The sequence below is a fragment of the Haliotis rufescens genome, unplaced genomic scaffold (assembly GCF_023055435.1).
Source record: "Haliotis rufescens isolate VD_foot unplaced genomic scaffold, xgHalRufe1.0.p SCAF_13, whole genome shotgun sequence".
Taxonomy (NCBI): domain Eukaryota; kingdom Metazoa; phylum Mollusca; class Gastropoda; order Lepetellida; family Haliotidae; genus Haliotis; species Haliotis rufescens.
The window spans coordinates 13632044-13648612 of NW_025963813.1; the positions used below are offsets into that span (position 1 = coordinate 13632044).

At 45.0% G+C, this 16569-nt stretch overlaps 1 protein-coding gene across 1 annotated transcript; it reads left to right on the plus strand.

Annotated features, from left to right (window-relative positions):
* Nucleotides 1-614: 614 nt before the first annotated feature.
* LOC124111169 (sodium/myo-inositol cotransporter-like) lies at nt 615-15862 on the plus strand. Its single transcript, XM_046470786.2, has 11 exons — nt 615-710; nt 1296-1401; nt 1983-2063; nt 4375-4589; nt 5731-5866; nt 6368-6475; nt 10087-10237; nt 10612-10780; nt 11331-11555; nt 12190-12400; nt 14421-15862. Exons 1-11 carry the CDS (start codon nt 615-617, stop codon nt 14762-14764), a joined length of 1842 nt encoding a protein of 613 aa, XP_046326742.2. The 3' UTR covers nt 14765-15862.
* Nucleotides 15863-16569: the final 707 nt, after the last annotated feature.

Consider the following 16569-nt stretch of genomic DNA (forward strand, 5'->3'; position numbering starts at 1 on the left):
AGTTTCGCTGGTTTCACTGGCCCTTTTGAACGTCTATGACTAACGAGGGCATGGGTGATCCCGTTGTCCAAGGCACCGCAGTTCGCCGTGCAGAGTTGCATTACTTCCTTTATCACCCGCGATTAGGCAGCAATATTCATTCTGTAACACGTGTGTCTGTAAATAATCGATTCCAGATCTGTTTAACGAATGTCTAAAAACCTGAGCAACAATCCACGTGCATTCAGATTAATAACAGAACCTGCCTCACTCAACCCCAATTGGGGGGCGGTCGGGTAGTCTAGTGGTTAAAGCGTTCGCTCGTCACGCAGAAGACCCGGGTTCGATTCCCGACATGGGTACAATGTGTGAAGCCCATTTCTGGTGTCCCCCGCCATAATATTGCTAGAATATTGCTAAAAGCGGCGTAAAACCATACTCCCTCAATCACTCGCTCACTCAACCCCATTTGATCAGCTTTTTTGATAAGCATTACAATTGAAACCTATTCTGAACCCTAACCTTGTGTGAAGCCCAATGCTAAAAGCGGCATAAAATCATACTCACTCACTGTCAGAAATAATACATTTAAATGTGATTAACAAAAGTTATTCTCACTTTCAAAGACCTACACAATGCCGCAGTACCTCGCCATGAGATTTGGTGGAAATCGATTGCGGATCTATTACGCAGTGTTGAGTCTTATTCTCTACGTGTTGACAAGGTGTTCGGTGAGTCGTTGTGTCTGTGAGACTAAATCCAATACACAAAATCATCCTTTAAGGCGAAGAAAAAACTGTTGGGTGGACTAGGGTGGTGGTGCACTAGCCTTGTCACAAAGGTGAGGTGAGGTGAGGTGAGGTGAGGTGAAATTGGGTTTAACGTCGCGTCCAAGATTATTGCACTTATATAGCGACGTGCATGCACGTGTGTGTGTGTGTGGCTGCTTGTACTAGTCCGGACTGATGCCGATTTATAGTGCTAGCTCACTGAGATACCATGTCGCAGTTTAACACGAATACCCCACTCAGACACAGTATACTGACTCCGAGCCGACCAGTCCTTGTTTTAGACCCTTAATGTCGAGCGCCAGACAGGGTAACAACAAGTACCATCTTTTAACGTCTTTTGGTATGACGCGGCCCGGGATCGATCCCCGGACCTTCCGCTCTCCGGGCGGACGCTCTACCACAAGACCACGGAGGCGGCATTGTCACAAAGACAACAGGACACGTGATAGAACGGAAATACTGTTTAAAGCGGCGTTAAACACAACTCACTCACATAATAAAGTGGTATTTCTGCCCTGTGTTTAGACAAATCTTTACACTGGTGCGTTGTTCATCCAGCAAGCTCTCAACTGGGACCTGTATGTCAGCATTGTGCTCCTCATCGTCATCACTGCCGTCCTTACATTTACAGGTGAATTTCCTCTTTGCAGTACACCTTTCTGTACTGTACCTTGAACATGCTGTTGATTTCTTTGAAACATTTTCTTAATATTTATCGTATCCACAAATCGCGTGGACTAGTGTAGTGAAGTATAACTACTATATATACGATATCAGAGATAGTGTCGCCTGTAGTCAGACGGCAAATACTGGTAGTATGTCAGGCAGAAATTATTGTGTTGATGCATTTCCATATATTCTTGGTACTCTGTCTGAAATGTGATGTTTGGATTTTAAATATATTGTTCTGACTTGGACACAAGGGGGACCTGCCTATTTATCACATTATCCAGTGAATGCACTCGTATTACCAGATTTTTCAAGCTTAACTAAAAAACTGCCAATGGTGCAAACCCTATTTCCAGGTTGTTAATAGTCCAGCTCCCTGTTCAACAAAGTGATCTTACCACTACGGTTATTGCAGCTCTGATTCCTTTAACACCGGCTCCCGAGTCGAAAGTCCTGCTATGTTCGTTTTGTGATATAGACTCATCTGTGTTATGTGTAATGGTCGAGACTTTGGTATAACTCATGGTGTTGCTATGGCATCAGGTGGTCTGACAGCGGTCATCTACACAGACACACTGCAGGCTACAGTGATGATTGGAGGGGCCCTTTACCTCATGGGAGCAGGTATGTCTGACTGTCTCATGGGAGCAGGTGTCTGACTTTATCAGAGGAGCATGTATGTCTGACGGTCTCATGGGAGCAGGTATGTCTGACTGTCTGATGGGAGCAAGTATGTCTGACTGTCTGATGGGAGCAGGTATGTCTGACTGTCTGATGGGAGCAGGTGTCTTACTGTCTCATGGGAGCAGGTATGTCTGACTGTCTCATGGGAGCAGGTATGTCTGACTGTATCATGGGAGCAGGTATGTCTGACTGTCTGATGGGAGCAGGTGTCTGACTGTCTCATAGGAGCAGGTATGTCTGACTGTCTCATAGGAGCAGGTATGTCTGACTGTCTCATCGGAGCAGGTGTCTGACTGTATCATGGGAGCAGGTATGTCTGACTGTATCATGGGAGCAGGTATGTCTGACTGTATCATGGGAGCAGGTGTCTTACTGTCTCATCGGAGCAGGTGTCTGACTGTCTCATCGGAGCAGGTATGTCTGACTGTCTCATGGGAGCAGGTATGTCTGACTGTCTCATGGGAGCAGGTGTCTGACTGTCTCATGGGAGCAGGTATGTCTGACTGTATCATGGGAGCAGGTATGTCTGACTGTCTCATGGGAGCAGGTATGTCTGACTGTCTCATAGGAGCAGATGTCTGACTGTCTCATGGGAGCAGGTGTCTGACTGTCTCATGGGAGCAGGTATGTCTGACTGTCTCATGGGAGCAGGTATGTCTGACTGTATCATGGGAGCAGGTGTCTGACTGTCTCATGGGAGCAGGTGTCTGACTGTCTAATGGGAGCAGGTGTCTGACTGTCTCATGGGAGCAGGTATGTCTGAGTGTCTCATGGGAGCAGGTATGTCTGACTGTCTCATGGGAGCAGGTATGTCTGACTGTATCATGGAGCAGGTGTCTGACTGTCTCATGGGAGCAGGTATGTCTGACTGTATCATGGGAGCAGGTATGTCTGGCTGTATCATGGGAGCAGGTATGTCTGACTGTCTCATGGGAGCAGGTATGTCTGACTGTCTCATGGGAGCAGGTATGTCTGACTGTATCATGGGAGCAGGTATGTCTGGCTGTATCATGGGAGCAGGTATGTCTTACTGTCTCATGGGAGCAGGTATGTCTGACTGTCTCATAGGAGCAGATGTCTGACTGTATCATGGAGCAGGTGTCTGACTGTCTGATGGGAACAGGTATGTCTGACTGTATCATGGGAGCAGGTATGTCTGGCTGTATCATGGGAGCAGGTGTCTGACTGTCTCATGGGAGCAGGTATGTCTGACTGTCTCATGGGAGCAGGTGTCTGACTGTCTCATGGAGCAGGTATGTCTGACTGTCTCATGGGAGCAGGTATGTCTGACTGTCTGATGGGAGCAGGTGTCTGACTGTCTGATGGGAGCAGGTATGTCTGACTGTATCATGGGAGCAGGTGTCTGACTGTCTGATGGGAGCAGGTGTCTGACTGTCTCATGGGAGCAGGTATGTCTGACTTCTCATAGGAGCAGGTATGTTTGACTGTCTGATGGGAGCAGGTGTCTGACTGTCTCATAGGAGCAGGTATGTCTGACTTCTCATAGGAGCAGGTATGTTTGACTGTCTCATCGGATCAGGTATGTCTGACTGTCTCATGGGAGCAGGTATGTCTGACTGCAGTCATCTGCACTGACATTGTGCAAGCAGCATGTACATGTACATTGATTGTAGGACGGGTTCTACCTCGTTGGGGGGGTTGGTGGAGGGGTGCAACAGATTGAATGTTTTGCTGCACCTTTGTATACAACCTACTCAAAATCTAAAACAACCAGTCTGTCTTGAATCGAAAAGTATATGGAGTAAATCTAGAGGACATGGGTGTGAGGTGAGCCAAGTGGGAACTGTTTGAAAGAAAACCCTTTTTCAATCACGCTAGGTCAGCAGATTCAAACATTAACAAATGCCAAAATTGGCCATGTCACACGTCCTTTGCTGAAACCAACAGACTTTAAAATTTGGATGTGTTTTTGTTATATATTGTGGCGACATATTTGTTACCTCACATTTTAAAGTGATGACAGTATTTTACATACTATACATATACAAACTACTCATTGAATTGAAGGTGGGTTTCCTGTGGCACGTTTCCAAATTCTCAACAATGTTTTGGGTGATACCGGTAGAGCAGGACGTATTTACCGTTTTCGCGAATACCTGGTGTTATCAGTGATTTTCAGAGATCTCTTCATGTACTGTTCACCCCTATTTTGCCACCCAATGGAATCTGTTTCGTTGGATAATCGAGACCGGTTATTCTCTAGCGTTGACATTTGATATTTAATCGTCAGGGTTCTATGAAATCGGTGGGTTCTCGGGGCTACTTGAGAAGTATCCCCAGGCAGTTCCAACCAACGTCAGTGCCATTGTGCCCGGTACCGCCTGTCACCACCCCGACAAGCAGGCGTTCCGTATGTTACGGGGGGCAGGGGATGACTACATGCCATGGCTCGGCTTCCTCCTCGGACAAACGCCAGGATCCATCTGGTACTGGTGTACCGACCAGGTAACAGGGGTGGAAGTGTGGTTGGTTGGTTGGTTTGTTGTTTAACGCCGCACTCAGCAATGTTCCAGCTATATGACGGCGGTCTGTAAATAATCAAGTCTGGACCAGACAATCCAGTGATTAATATGACGAGCATCGGTCCACGCAATTGGGATCGATGACATGTATCAACCAAGTCAGCGAGCCTGACTACCCGATCCCGTTAGTCGCCTTTTACGACAAGCAAAGTCGCCTTTTACGGCAAGCATGGGTTGCTGAAGACCTATTCTACCCCGGATCTTCACGGACCTGGGTGGAAGAGGGAGAGCGACACCGAACAAATATAGTTTCAAACACTGTACTGGTGTACCGACCAGAGAGGTGAGAGAGTGACAGAAACACCACGAACAAATACAGGTTCAAATATTCTACCTTTAGCAGATCGATCCCTGCCGAACGGACTACCCATATTGAGTGAGTTGGGTTGATGTTCGATGACCCAAATGACCATATGGCCCGAGATTCATTATATGCTGATACTGTGAGATTGAATAATTGTTGTAACCACCTCATGAATCGCAATATGTGTCACTGTTTACGTCTTACCCGAGTTCCCACTTCCAAAAGTGTTGGTTCGAATCCCGATTCGCCCCGATTATGTTTCTAGGTTTGTCAGCACCATACCCGTGCTCGCGGGTTTCACTGAAGTGGTAAACGTCCGAGACGTGCGTCACTTCGGGCTTTCCTCCCACATTAAATTGGCACGCTGCGATATAACCGGAATACTGTTAAAAGCGGCGTTAAACCCAACTCACTCACTGACTCACTCACTTCCAAAAGGATTATTTCCTTTCGGTTTCAATCATGATATTATCATTTCTTACGTGTTTCCCTACTTCCATCAATGAAGATAAAACTCAACATTAACCTTACTACTTCACTGTTGACAATTGTGTTTACATATTAAACCCATGCCTTAACATCGGTTGCCTAGTGGTTAAAAGCCTAGTGATAAAACATCACCCCTAAGGCCGGGTTCGATGGGTACAATGTGTGAGTGTGAACTCACCCACACCCGTGCCTAAACAGTTCCTTGTCCCAGGCGTGACGTCCTGAATAAATATATTAACATATCATTGACAGACAACAATGTGTTGCCTAGGTGCTCGTTCAGCGCGCCCTGGCGGCTAAGAGTTTATCGCATGCTCAAGGGGCAACACTAATGGCTGGCTTCATCAAGATACTTCCTCTGTTCTTAATGGTGTTTCCGGGGATGATCAGTAGAATCTTGTATCCAGGTGAGCTAACTTAATGCACGATTCCTCGGTTCATCTGGGAAGTGTGATGTTATTGGGTTCATATACCCCAAAACGTTGGGGATGGAATATAAATGTTCTGATCGGCCTTAAGAAAAAAAAGGATACGGAGTCCAAACCTAACGCCCCTACACACCTGACACTTTGCACGTGAATCGGAAGAGGGTCACTCTTGATTTGGATACTTCAGTGGTAGGAGGGCGGTCGGGTAGCCTAGTGGTTAAAGCGTTCGCTCGTCACGCCGAAGACCCGGGTTCGATTCCCGACATGGGTACAATGTGTGAAACCCATTTCTGGTGTCCCCGCCGTCATATTGCTGGGGATGAAAGGTTTGAACTAACACAAGACAAACTCCCATTTATTTCCTTTCGGTTACCTCACGGGCTAGGAATAAAGTATCATAACATTACAGAAACAAACAAACGCATTATAATGGCAAAGTATGTATTTACATGGAATTCTATTTTTGGTTTTCATTTGTAGATGATATTGCTTGCACCAACCCTGACTATTGTATGTCTGTGTGTCAGAGCAAAGCAGGTTGTTCCAACATCGCTTACCCTAGACTGGTCTTGGGGCTTATGCCTAATGGTGAGTCGTTTGTAATTGTTCTCTCATTTGTCATCTCAAATCGGTTGAATTAATCTCCATGTGTATTGCGCACAAAGTAAATGTACAATAAACGACCTCTGACAACATGCTCCGTAACATTCAAAATTATCTTTTCTACACATATATATTCTGAACCGCAAAAGAAACGTCACCCCAAGTAACGTTGCATGAAAAGTTGTCATTGAAACATTTGGGTAATTTTTGTCAAAATTTCTAAAATTAACATTACCTTGTCCGGAAAAATGAAATTTGATGATAAAAAAAACAAAGCAGATGACAATAAAACCGATCGCCCAAACGCATCACGGCAACGGCCATGATAACCCGATACACGTGAGTTCCGTGCAAATTGAAATGCACATGCGTTCCCTCATTTCTAGCCCTATAAAAATCCATCCAGATCGGATAACATTCATTCGTTATTGAATTGCTACCACATGCCAAGATTGACAAGAAATCAGCGACACCAAGCCTTTGGACGATTGTAAGCTGGACAAACCGCCCGGAAAGTAGTCAATGCATTTCAAGTCCACGTAAGGACCATATACAGGCTCCAGCAACGGTACCAGACCACCAAGACTACAGATGACCGACCACGTAGTGGAAGACCAAGGGTCACCACCTGACGTCAGGATCGTCAGCATCTTCAAGATCGCTTTGTTACTGCTGCGGAAACTGCTCGACAGACCATGGGGACACACCAGCGACATATTAGTGCGGGCACTGTGCGTCGACGATTGACGAGCAGACAACTCCACTGTCATAGGCCACACCGAGGACCCATTCTGACACCATGTCATCGCCGGGACCGTCTTCAGTGGGCAACCCAGCACCAACATTGGCGCCACCAGCAGTGGAGAAGAGTCCTCTTCTTAGACCAGAGCCGTTACTGTATCACAACAGCAGATGGCAGAGAGTCTGACGATGCCCTGGGGAACCTTATTCGGATGCTTGTGCCCTGTTGCAATGGTGTCACAGCAGCCCGGTACATTGATCAAATCTTGAGACCACACGCCATACCTCATTTGCCACGTCGCCGCAACTACGAGTTTCAGCATGCTAATGACCGTGCCCACACTGCGAGAGCAACAAGCGACTTCCTCCAGCAGAATGGCATCAGAACCATGCAGTGGCCTGCCCTCAGTCCTGATTTAAATCCCATTGGGCACCTGTGGGACGAGATTCAAAGACGGTTGAATGACGTCCGACCAAGGCCGACAACTGCAGCTGAACTTCATCAGGCGTTCCTCAGAGTGAGGGCTCAAGTGCCTTTGGCCTTCATCAACCGCCTCATCCATTCCATGTATCGACGTTGCACAGCAGTCATCAATGCACATGGCGGACACACGAGATACTGACTTGTGATGCCATTTTCTCAGAAACTAGTGTTGTGTTTCACTTTAAGAACATTTGACACTTTAATTTCCACCGTAATGATCAGTTTTGCCGAGTTTCATCTTTTTAATATGTATCAAAGTATGTTTACAGTGTTTGGACAAATAAGGTTTTTCATATATCTATCCATGGTGACGTTTCCATCAGTATATATACTATATATCCGTGCATAACGATGTGTTTTGTCTTGTTTAAACACAGGTACTTCAGGGTTGATGATGACAATGCTAAATACACTCTTCAAAAAAAGAAACGCATACGTCGTACGTAGATCATTGAACCTGATACAAACAAAATCCGGTATATAAATTGGATATATGTTATTGGAAAATGTTGGTAGCCATTGTCAATTTGCAATGTCTTAAACGGCATTGTTTTCACACTTGTTAAAAAAAGTTTTGGAGGAAAACAGTAAAGCAAAATGCACGTGCAAGTTATGGCATAAAAAGGCAAGCATGTGCCAATAATTTGTCATTCAATTGTCAACATTTTTCAAGTTCGAAAATGTCGAGACTCAGCGCTAACGATGGGAACATTGCCATAGGACGTATCCAAAGAGGGCAATCGCAGTCTTCTGTTGCACGCCACTTCATCGTCCACCACATCACCATGTGCCGCCTTTATGACCGATCATACAGTTCAATTCCGATGCAGACCGTCCCAGAACCGCCAACCAAGAGTTACCACCCCTGCACAGGATCGCTACATTCGACTGTTCCACCTACGTCATCACAATGCCACAGCGACGGAGACTGCAGGACGCATCCTTGGTTTGAGGAGGGTATTGGAACCATCTTCGCGAGGCTGGAATCCGACCCAGAAGACCAGTTATAGTCCCCGTTTTGAAACAGATTCATTGACAGCGACATTTGCGTTGGTGCCTATACACCCTTGGAATTTGAGAAACTTGAGACGAATATGGTTTAGCGATGAATCACGATTTCTACTTCACTGGCGAGACGGAAGGCAACGTGTTTATCGTCGTCGAAATTTAGCTTTTTTGCCCCACATTATGTACGTGAAGTCGACAATTTCGGTGGCGGTAGGGTCATGGTGTGGGGGGCATATCCTACAGCACGAGATCAGACTTGGTTTTGGTTCAGGCAAACTTGACGGCATATCGCTACATGAATCAAATTCTTCAACCTCAACTTCTTCTAATCATTGATCGCCAGAGGGAGCAGTTTCAACTGGCCAACGCTCCACCGCACAAAGCAAGTGTCACGGCAGACTAGCTTCATAATGCCAACATCCAAGGCTTGCCCTGGCCGTCGAGATCTCCAGATCTCAACCCAATCGAACACCTCTGGGAAGAAGTCGATCGACGTGCACGTCAATGAACAGTGTTCAATGCCTTTGTACCACGGGGCGGTCGGGTAGCCTAGTGGTTTAAGCGTTCGCTCGTCACGCCGAAGACCCGGGTTCGATTCCCGACATGGGTACAATGTGTGAAGTCCATTTCAGGTGTCCCCCGCCGTGATATTGCTGGAATATTGCTAAAAGCGGCGTAAAACCATACTCACTCACTCACTTTGTACCACGACAACATGTGACGATCGAGTTCCAAAATTTCATATTTGTATCTATGATATTAAATTAAATATATCGACTTAATTGGGTACAATAAATTTACCAAAAATCTACCTGTGTTTTTTTTATTTTTGAAGAGTGTATCTGTGCATGACGATGTCTCTAGTCTTGTTTTCACGGGTGCCTTTGATGACAATATGGTCTGTCTGTGTGACGAAGTGTTTCCTCTTGTCGAAGCAGGTACCTTTTGGGGGCATGTGATTGCCTATCTGAGAAGACCGCCTCCGTGGTCTTGTGGTAGAGCGTCCGCCCGGAGAGCGGAAGGTCCAGGGTTCAATCCCGGGCCGCGTCATACAAAAAGACGTTAAAAGATTGTACTTGTTGTTACCCTGTCTGGCGCTCGGCATTAAGGGTCTAAAACAAGGACTGGTCGGCTCGGAGTCAGTATACTGTGTCTGAGTGGGGTATTCATGTTAAACTGCGGCATGGAATCTCAGTGAGCTAGCACTATAAATCGGCATCAGTCCGGACTAGTACAAGCAGCCACACACACATACACGTGCATGCACGTCGCTATATAAGTGCAATAATCTTGGACGCGACGTTAAACCTAATTTCACCTCACCTCACCTATCTGAGAATGAGTTCCTTTTGTCTTCACACAGGTGCCCGAGGGCTGATGATGGCTGTTATTATAGCAGCCCTCATGAGTGACCTTGATTCTATCTTCAACAGCGCTAGTACGCTGTTCACCATTGACATATGGAAGCGGATCAGAAAGGCGGCATCAGTTACGGAACAGATGCTAGTTGGCAGGTGATTGTACACCCTATACCAGATATGTAGAGAACAAATAGGTGACAGATTCCCATAATATTTGCCATATTCGTACCCGTCATTTCCCATCATGAGGAGGCTGACATTTGCTATCACTGATATGTGAGAATCGGTTACTTACTGACTGCTGTGGTCTAACTATAAGATCGCTGAAAGCAGCGTACTTTCGAACCCTCACCTTGCCCTCAATGACTTACATAAACTACTTTAAAGAATTACGAATAATATGGACAAGAAAGGACCTTTAAAGAACGTCTTCAGTCAGATATATCACTAGGGAGAGTATCATGCTGTTTTTCGTTCCTCAATTTCGTTTGTAGTTTTATCCAAGTTCTGATGTGTTGTCACTGCAGGGTGTTTATTGTGATAATGGTTGCGGTATCTATAACATGGGTACCCGTGATTAAGGAAACCCAGAGAGGTCAGCTGTTCGTCTACCTCAGGGAGATAACCAACTACTTCACCCCACCCTTCGCTGCTGTGTTTCTTCTGGCTGTGCTGGTTCCCAGAGTCAATGAAAAGGTGTGCTCTTTGTACATATGTCATCATGTTTACCTTGAGCCATTTTCTTAATACCATTTTCCTGTTGACTAAATACCATTTTCCTGTTGACTTAGTGACACTTTCCTGTTGACTTAATACCATTTTCCTGTTGACTTAATACCATTTTCCTGTTGACTAAATACCATTTTCCTGTTGACTAAATACCATTTTCCTGTTGACTTAGTGACACTTTCCTGTTGACTAAATACCATTTTCCTGTTGACTAAATACCATTTTCCTGTTGACTAAATACCATTTTCCTGTTGACTTAATACCATTTTCCTGTTGACTTAGTGACACTTTCCTGTTGACTTAATACCATTTTCCTGTTGACTTAATACCATTTTCCTGTTGACTAAATACCATTTTCCTGTTGACTAAATACCATTTTCCTGTTGACTCACTCACTGTCACCCAAATCTCACCCAAAACATCCTTCCTCCTCGAATTCAGTAGGAACGAGGGGAGTACAGGGCATATGACTCTTTGTTCTGGAAACTGTGGTGACCATAAGAGGCACTGCTTGCAGGGAGTGTTCTGGTCTCTGATGTACGCCTTCCTGGTCGGGGTGGTGCGTCTGTTCCTGGTCCTGTCCTTCCAGGGAGAAGGCTACTGTGGAGCGCCATCTACCTCCATAATGCCGGCACTTGTGAGGAACATGCACTACATGTACTTCGCCCTGTTCCTCTTCCTGTCCACTGGTCTGATAGCCCTTGTCATCAGTTATGTGACACCGCCTCCACCAGAGAATTGCGTGAGTTTAGAACAGATTAGTAGCAAATTTTAACGACTTCCATCATTATACATTAAACCGCCCCCGTGGTCAAGTGGACAGAACGCCTGTCAGAACGGAAGGTTGGTGGTTCGATCCCCGGCTCCGTAATACCAAAAGGCGTTGAAAGATGGTACTTGTTTTTTTCCTGTCTTTTAGTGGCTATAACACAGTACACTGTGTCAGAGTGGGGCATCCATGTTAACTGTGGCATATTATTTCAGTTGTTCAGTTGGCTGGCACTATAAAACCGGCGTAAATCCGAACTAGCTAACACACACACACGCACACGCACACGCACACGCACACGCACACGCACACGCACACACACACGCACACACGGGACGTCGCAATGTAAGTTTCATGCACTCGCGAACAAATAGTAAAAATGTGTCCCTGTTAAAAGTGCCTTTTGCATAAGATCTTGATTGTACGTCTGATATGTTGTTTGCAGAAATATGGACTTTCAAAGAAACATTAACATTTCCATTTATTTCCATTAACACACACACACAAACACACACACACACACACACACACAAACACACACACACACACGAAATGACTAACTCTACCATGATCAAAGTTGCGTACAGGACATTCGCTTTTTCCCCAGTTGCGGAACACAACCCTGTGGAGTTACCTCAACAAATGCAAAGCGTACGCCGACGGTAGTCAGGGCATTAATGTTGACCAGGAGATGATCAACGCCGCTGGCTGCCACGAAGCTAATTCCATAACGCCACATGACAATACTGCTCCCCTGGCGACTGCCGAGAATGACATGGTAGAGACGTGTGGCGACCTGCTTCCCGTAGAAACAACAGGTGATTACGACTTAACACAATTTACCACTACCACAACATAGGGGGGCACGGGTGTCCCAGTCGTGTAAGGCGCCACGATTCGCTGTGCAGAGTTGCGTCCCTTGGTCGCGCCAGAAACCTATGATTGTGGGTTCGAATCCCGGTTCGCCCCGATTATGTTTCTAGGTTTGTCAGCACCATACCCGTGCTCGTGGGTTTCACCGAAGTGGTAAACGTCTGACACCTGCATCACTTCGAGCTTTCCTCCTACATTAAGCTGACACGCCGCGATATAACTGGAATACTGGTAAAAGTGGCGTTAAACCCAACTCATCCACTCACTCACCACAACATAGTCTGTGTGTGTGATGATACAACGTGAATGTTATCTCACTGACTCAGTGTGTTAAAAGAACATAAAAAACAACAAATATCAGTGGGAATATCCACAGACCATATACCCATATTGTCTCTGGAATATCTAATACATTTTGCAAAGGGACTGAGCATCTCCCGTGTGGCCGCAGTGTCCAAATAACCATTGCATTTTGATGATTTCGTCTCTTCATGCAGCTTTTCAATTGCCAATTTGATACATGCGTTATGGTTCGTGGTACAGATCACATGACTCTCAGTTATACAAGTAACCACTCATTAGGGCTGGGACTTGTCCAAATTTACTACCCGGGTACCAACACCCCTAATACCCGACCCTACCCGGGTACCCGCTGTTGGTGTCAAGAGATAGGTACAAAATGTCCGATTGGGAATAGTTTGACAGTAGCCCTGACAAAATGTATATAGAGACACGTATACAACGATGTGGTCATGCATACACTGAAGTTGACTGAAGTTCCAGCTTTGTTCAAACATACATTAGTCAGAAGGAACGTGTTCATAGTCATGAAGAAATGCGAACATTAGAGACTTAAAATTGTCGTGTAACCCTGTAGTTATATAGTGAATTTTTGTCATGAAACAATATATCACGTGACTTACCACGTGTCCGGGTAGTCCTGTGGGTACCCGGGGCCTACTCAGTACCCACCCGACCCGAGTACCCAATTGCAATGCAAGTTACCCGACCCAGCCCAACCACTCATGTCCCCAACATGACTCGGATAGAATATACTCTTCAAAAAAAGAAACGCACAGGTAGTATGTAGATCATTAAAACTGACTACACAAAGAATCTGGTTATTAGGAAATGTTGGTAGCCTGATATTCGACAACCGGTGCGTCAAAACTGCAGCCATTGTCAATTTGCAGAGTCTAAAACGGCTTTCAGACTTGTTCAAAAATGTCATGGAGGAAAACAGTAAAACAAATTTTTCAAGTTCGAAAATGCCGAGACTCAGCGCTGCCGATCGGAACATCGCCATAGGACGTATCCAAAGAGGGGAATCGCAGTCTTCTGTTGCACGCCACTTCAACGTCCACCACATCAACATTTGCCGCCTTTGGGTCCGATACACACAGTTCAGTTTCACTGCAGACCGTCCGAGAACCGGCCGACCAAGAGTTACCACCCCTGCACAGGATCGCTACATTCGACTGTTCCACCCACGTCATCGCAGTGCAACAGCGACGGAGACTGCAGTACGCATCCCTGGTTTGAGGAGGATATCGGACCAGACTGTCAGGAACCATCTTCGCGAGGCTGGAATCCGACCCAGGAGACCAGTTACCGTCCCCGTTTTGAAACAGATTCATCGACAGCGACATTTGCGTTGGTGCCGATACAGCCTTGGAATTTGAGAAAATGGAGATGAGTTTGGTTAAGCGATGAATCACGATTTCTACTTCACCGGCGAGATGGAAGACAACGTGTTTATCGTGTCATGTGACTATCGAACTTCAAAATTTCATATTTGTATCTATGATATTAAATCAAATATATCGACTTTATTAGGTACAATAAATTTACCAAAAATGTACCTGTGCGCTTCTTTTTTTGAAGAGTGTAGATTTGTATTAAGCAGAAAAATCAATCAGAAATTACATTAATTGACTATGCGAATTGTTTCTACTTTTTCCACAGCCCCTCAGAGTATTGCCAGGAGAGTGTTCAACTATGTGTTGGGAATAGGCAAACTCCAGGAAAACATGGAAAATGACGAGGCGTCACGGGATCACATGTTTGTCCTTGCTGCGCTCACACAGACCAGGGTAGAGAAAATAATATTGACCATAGGCCTTCTGAGCATCCTCTCCATTGGAGTGGCCATGTACGTTTTCTGGTCCGTTTATAAGTTCGACACGAAGCCATTCTATCCCGAAGGTGCCGAGCATATTCTACCTGGGGATGAACAGTTTCTTCACAATATAAATCACACCACCACGTGCATATCGGATGCAGTCCTCAGAAACAGGACTCGGCCATAGTGTCAGCAAATGTGCGCGCGTGCGTGCGTGCGTGCGTGACTGTTTTGGTTGGTTATTTGGTTGTTTAACGCCTCACTCAGCTTTGTGAAGTGCAATGCTTTGACATGATCAATTCGCTATGATCAACAGAGTTATCTCCCTTTGAAATCATCGCGTGGCAAAGGAAACATTGATCGCTACGGATTGCGCAATTCATTTTGCTTGATAATATTCTAAAACTTAAAGCCGCATTGGATTTGATTCTTCACTGTACAATTCATTATCAATAAATGACCGATTTGATTAATATGGTAACATGCAACGTGAAGAACAGCCGTGCAATACCAGTATTGATCGTAATATGGCGAATGTGACATGCAAATTACCTACACCCTTTTTTGGCATTTCTTCTCCGTACTGGATATAAGTAAAGGAGCTGTCTATGTTTCTTCGAGGTCCGGAGGGGCTGGGCAAAACAATCAATTTCCGACACACTCCCCATCCTCATTCACTAGACCTTTTCTTCCTCTTATTGTGTTCAACTATTTGCGTTTTGCCCAAAAGAAGGGGCATGGATTTTATTAAATATTATATTTTATGCTCAGGTTTTAACTAACAGAAAGAATTATACGTCAGTGGCGTAGCTTCTATCTGGTACAAAAAGCAATTGTTCACACTTTGAAATCGTTACAAAAAGATCTAGTCCAAGTTTTAAAAGAATGTACTGCAGTGTGTTCTACTTTCAGTTGTTTGTTATCGTTGTTCTACTTTCAGTTGTTTGTTATAGTTGTTCTACTTTCAGTTGTTTGTTATAGTTGTTCTACCTTCAGTTGTTTGTTATAGTTACAAGAATGTACAGGTTGACTCTGATACCAGAGTGAAAAATGTCGTTGATGAGTGGTTCGATGTTGTTGTGTTTGCTACAGTTCTTAAGGGAAGCGGGATAAGTGTTTAAAACAATTGTACTTCAACATGATTGCTTACATTTTATTTTTCCAAAGCTACACCCCTGATCGTTGGATCTTTGTGCTCATAAAACAAATGTTGTAAAAACTTGTGTGTACGGTTTCTACTTTCCTTGAAAAAATAGATTGCCTTCTCTGAAGCAGTAGCCCCCCCCCCCCCCCCCCCCCCCCCCCCCCCCAAAAAAAAAACCGCTACTGACATCTACAGGTAAATACATTTAGTAATAAACACAACTTAAATTAAACTATTGCTGGATCAAATCATGTACAGCATACTCGTTTTACTGCTTGAATGACTGAGTATTGTTTTACGCCGCTTTAAGCAATATTCCATGAATATCAAGGCACGTATACACCAAAAAATGGATTCACATATGGGCCTTGGGTTCACTGAGCGACAATTATCCCTCTGCCTTCTGCATATATGATTGGTTGGTTGGTTGCTTTGTTGTTTAACGCCGCACTCAGCAATATTCCACCTATATGACGGCGGTCTGTAAATAATCGAGTCTGGACCAGACAATCCAGTGATTAATATCATGAGCATCGTTCCACGCAATTTGGATCGATGACATGCATCAACCACGTCAGCGAGCCTGACCACCCGATCCCGTTAGTCGCCTTTTACGACAGTGGGACGATGTGTTTCGTCTTTTGCATTAACAAGAAAGTCGTAGCTTTTTAAAAGGCTTTTTACATATGACGCTTGCTCAGGCTTTGTTCGTTCAGTATTACAGCCTTCAAGGCCTTGGTATAAGCTTTCAAAATCTTTTTATGGAAGAATTCAAATTTGAAGCAATAGCGACAAAAGTGATGTCCGATGCAGATCCCTATTTTGACATAATGTACTCGACTTGCCTT

Bases quoted from the DNA above. Each gene is read 5' to 3' on its own strand.
- LOC124111169 (XM_046470786.2), top strand. From the start codon at position 615: ATGCCGCAGTACCTCGCCATGAGATTTGGTGGAAATCGATTGCGGATC. The intron at 711-1,295 runs GTGAGTCGTTGT...CCCTGTGTTTAG, and splicing joins ACGTGTTGACAAGGTGTTCG to ACAAATCTTTACACTGGTGC. The intron at 11,556-12,189 runs GTGAGTTTAGAA...CTTTTTCCCCAG, and splicing joins CGCCTCCACCAGAGAATTGC to TTGCGGAACACAACCCTGTG.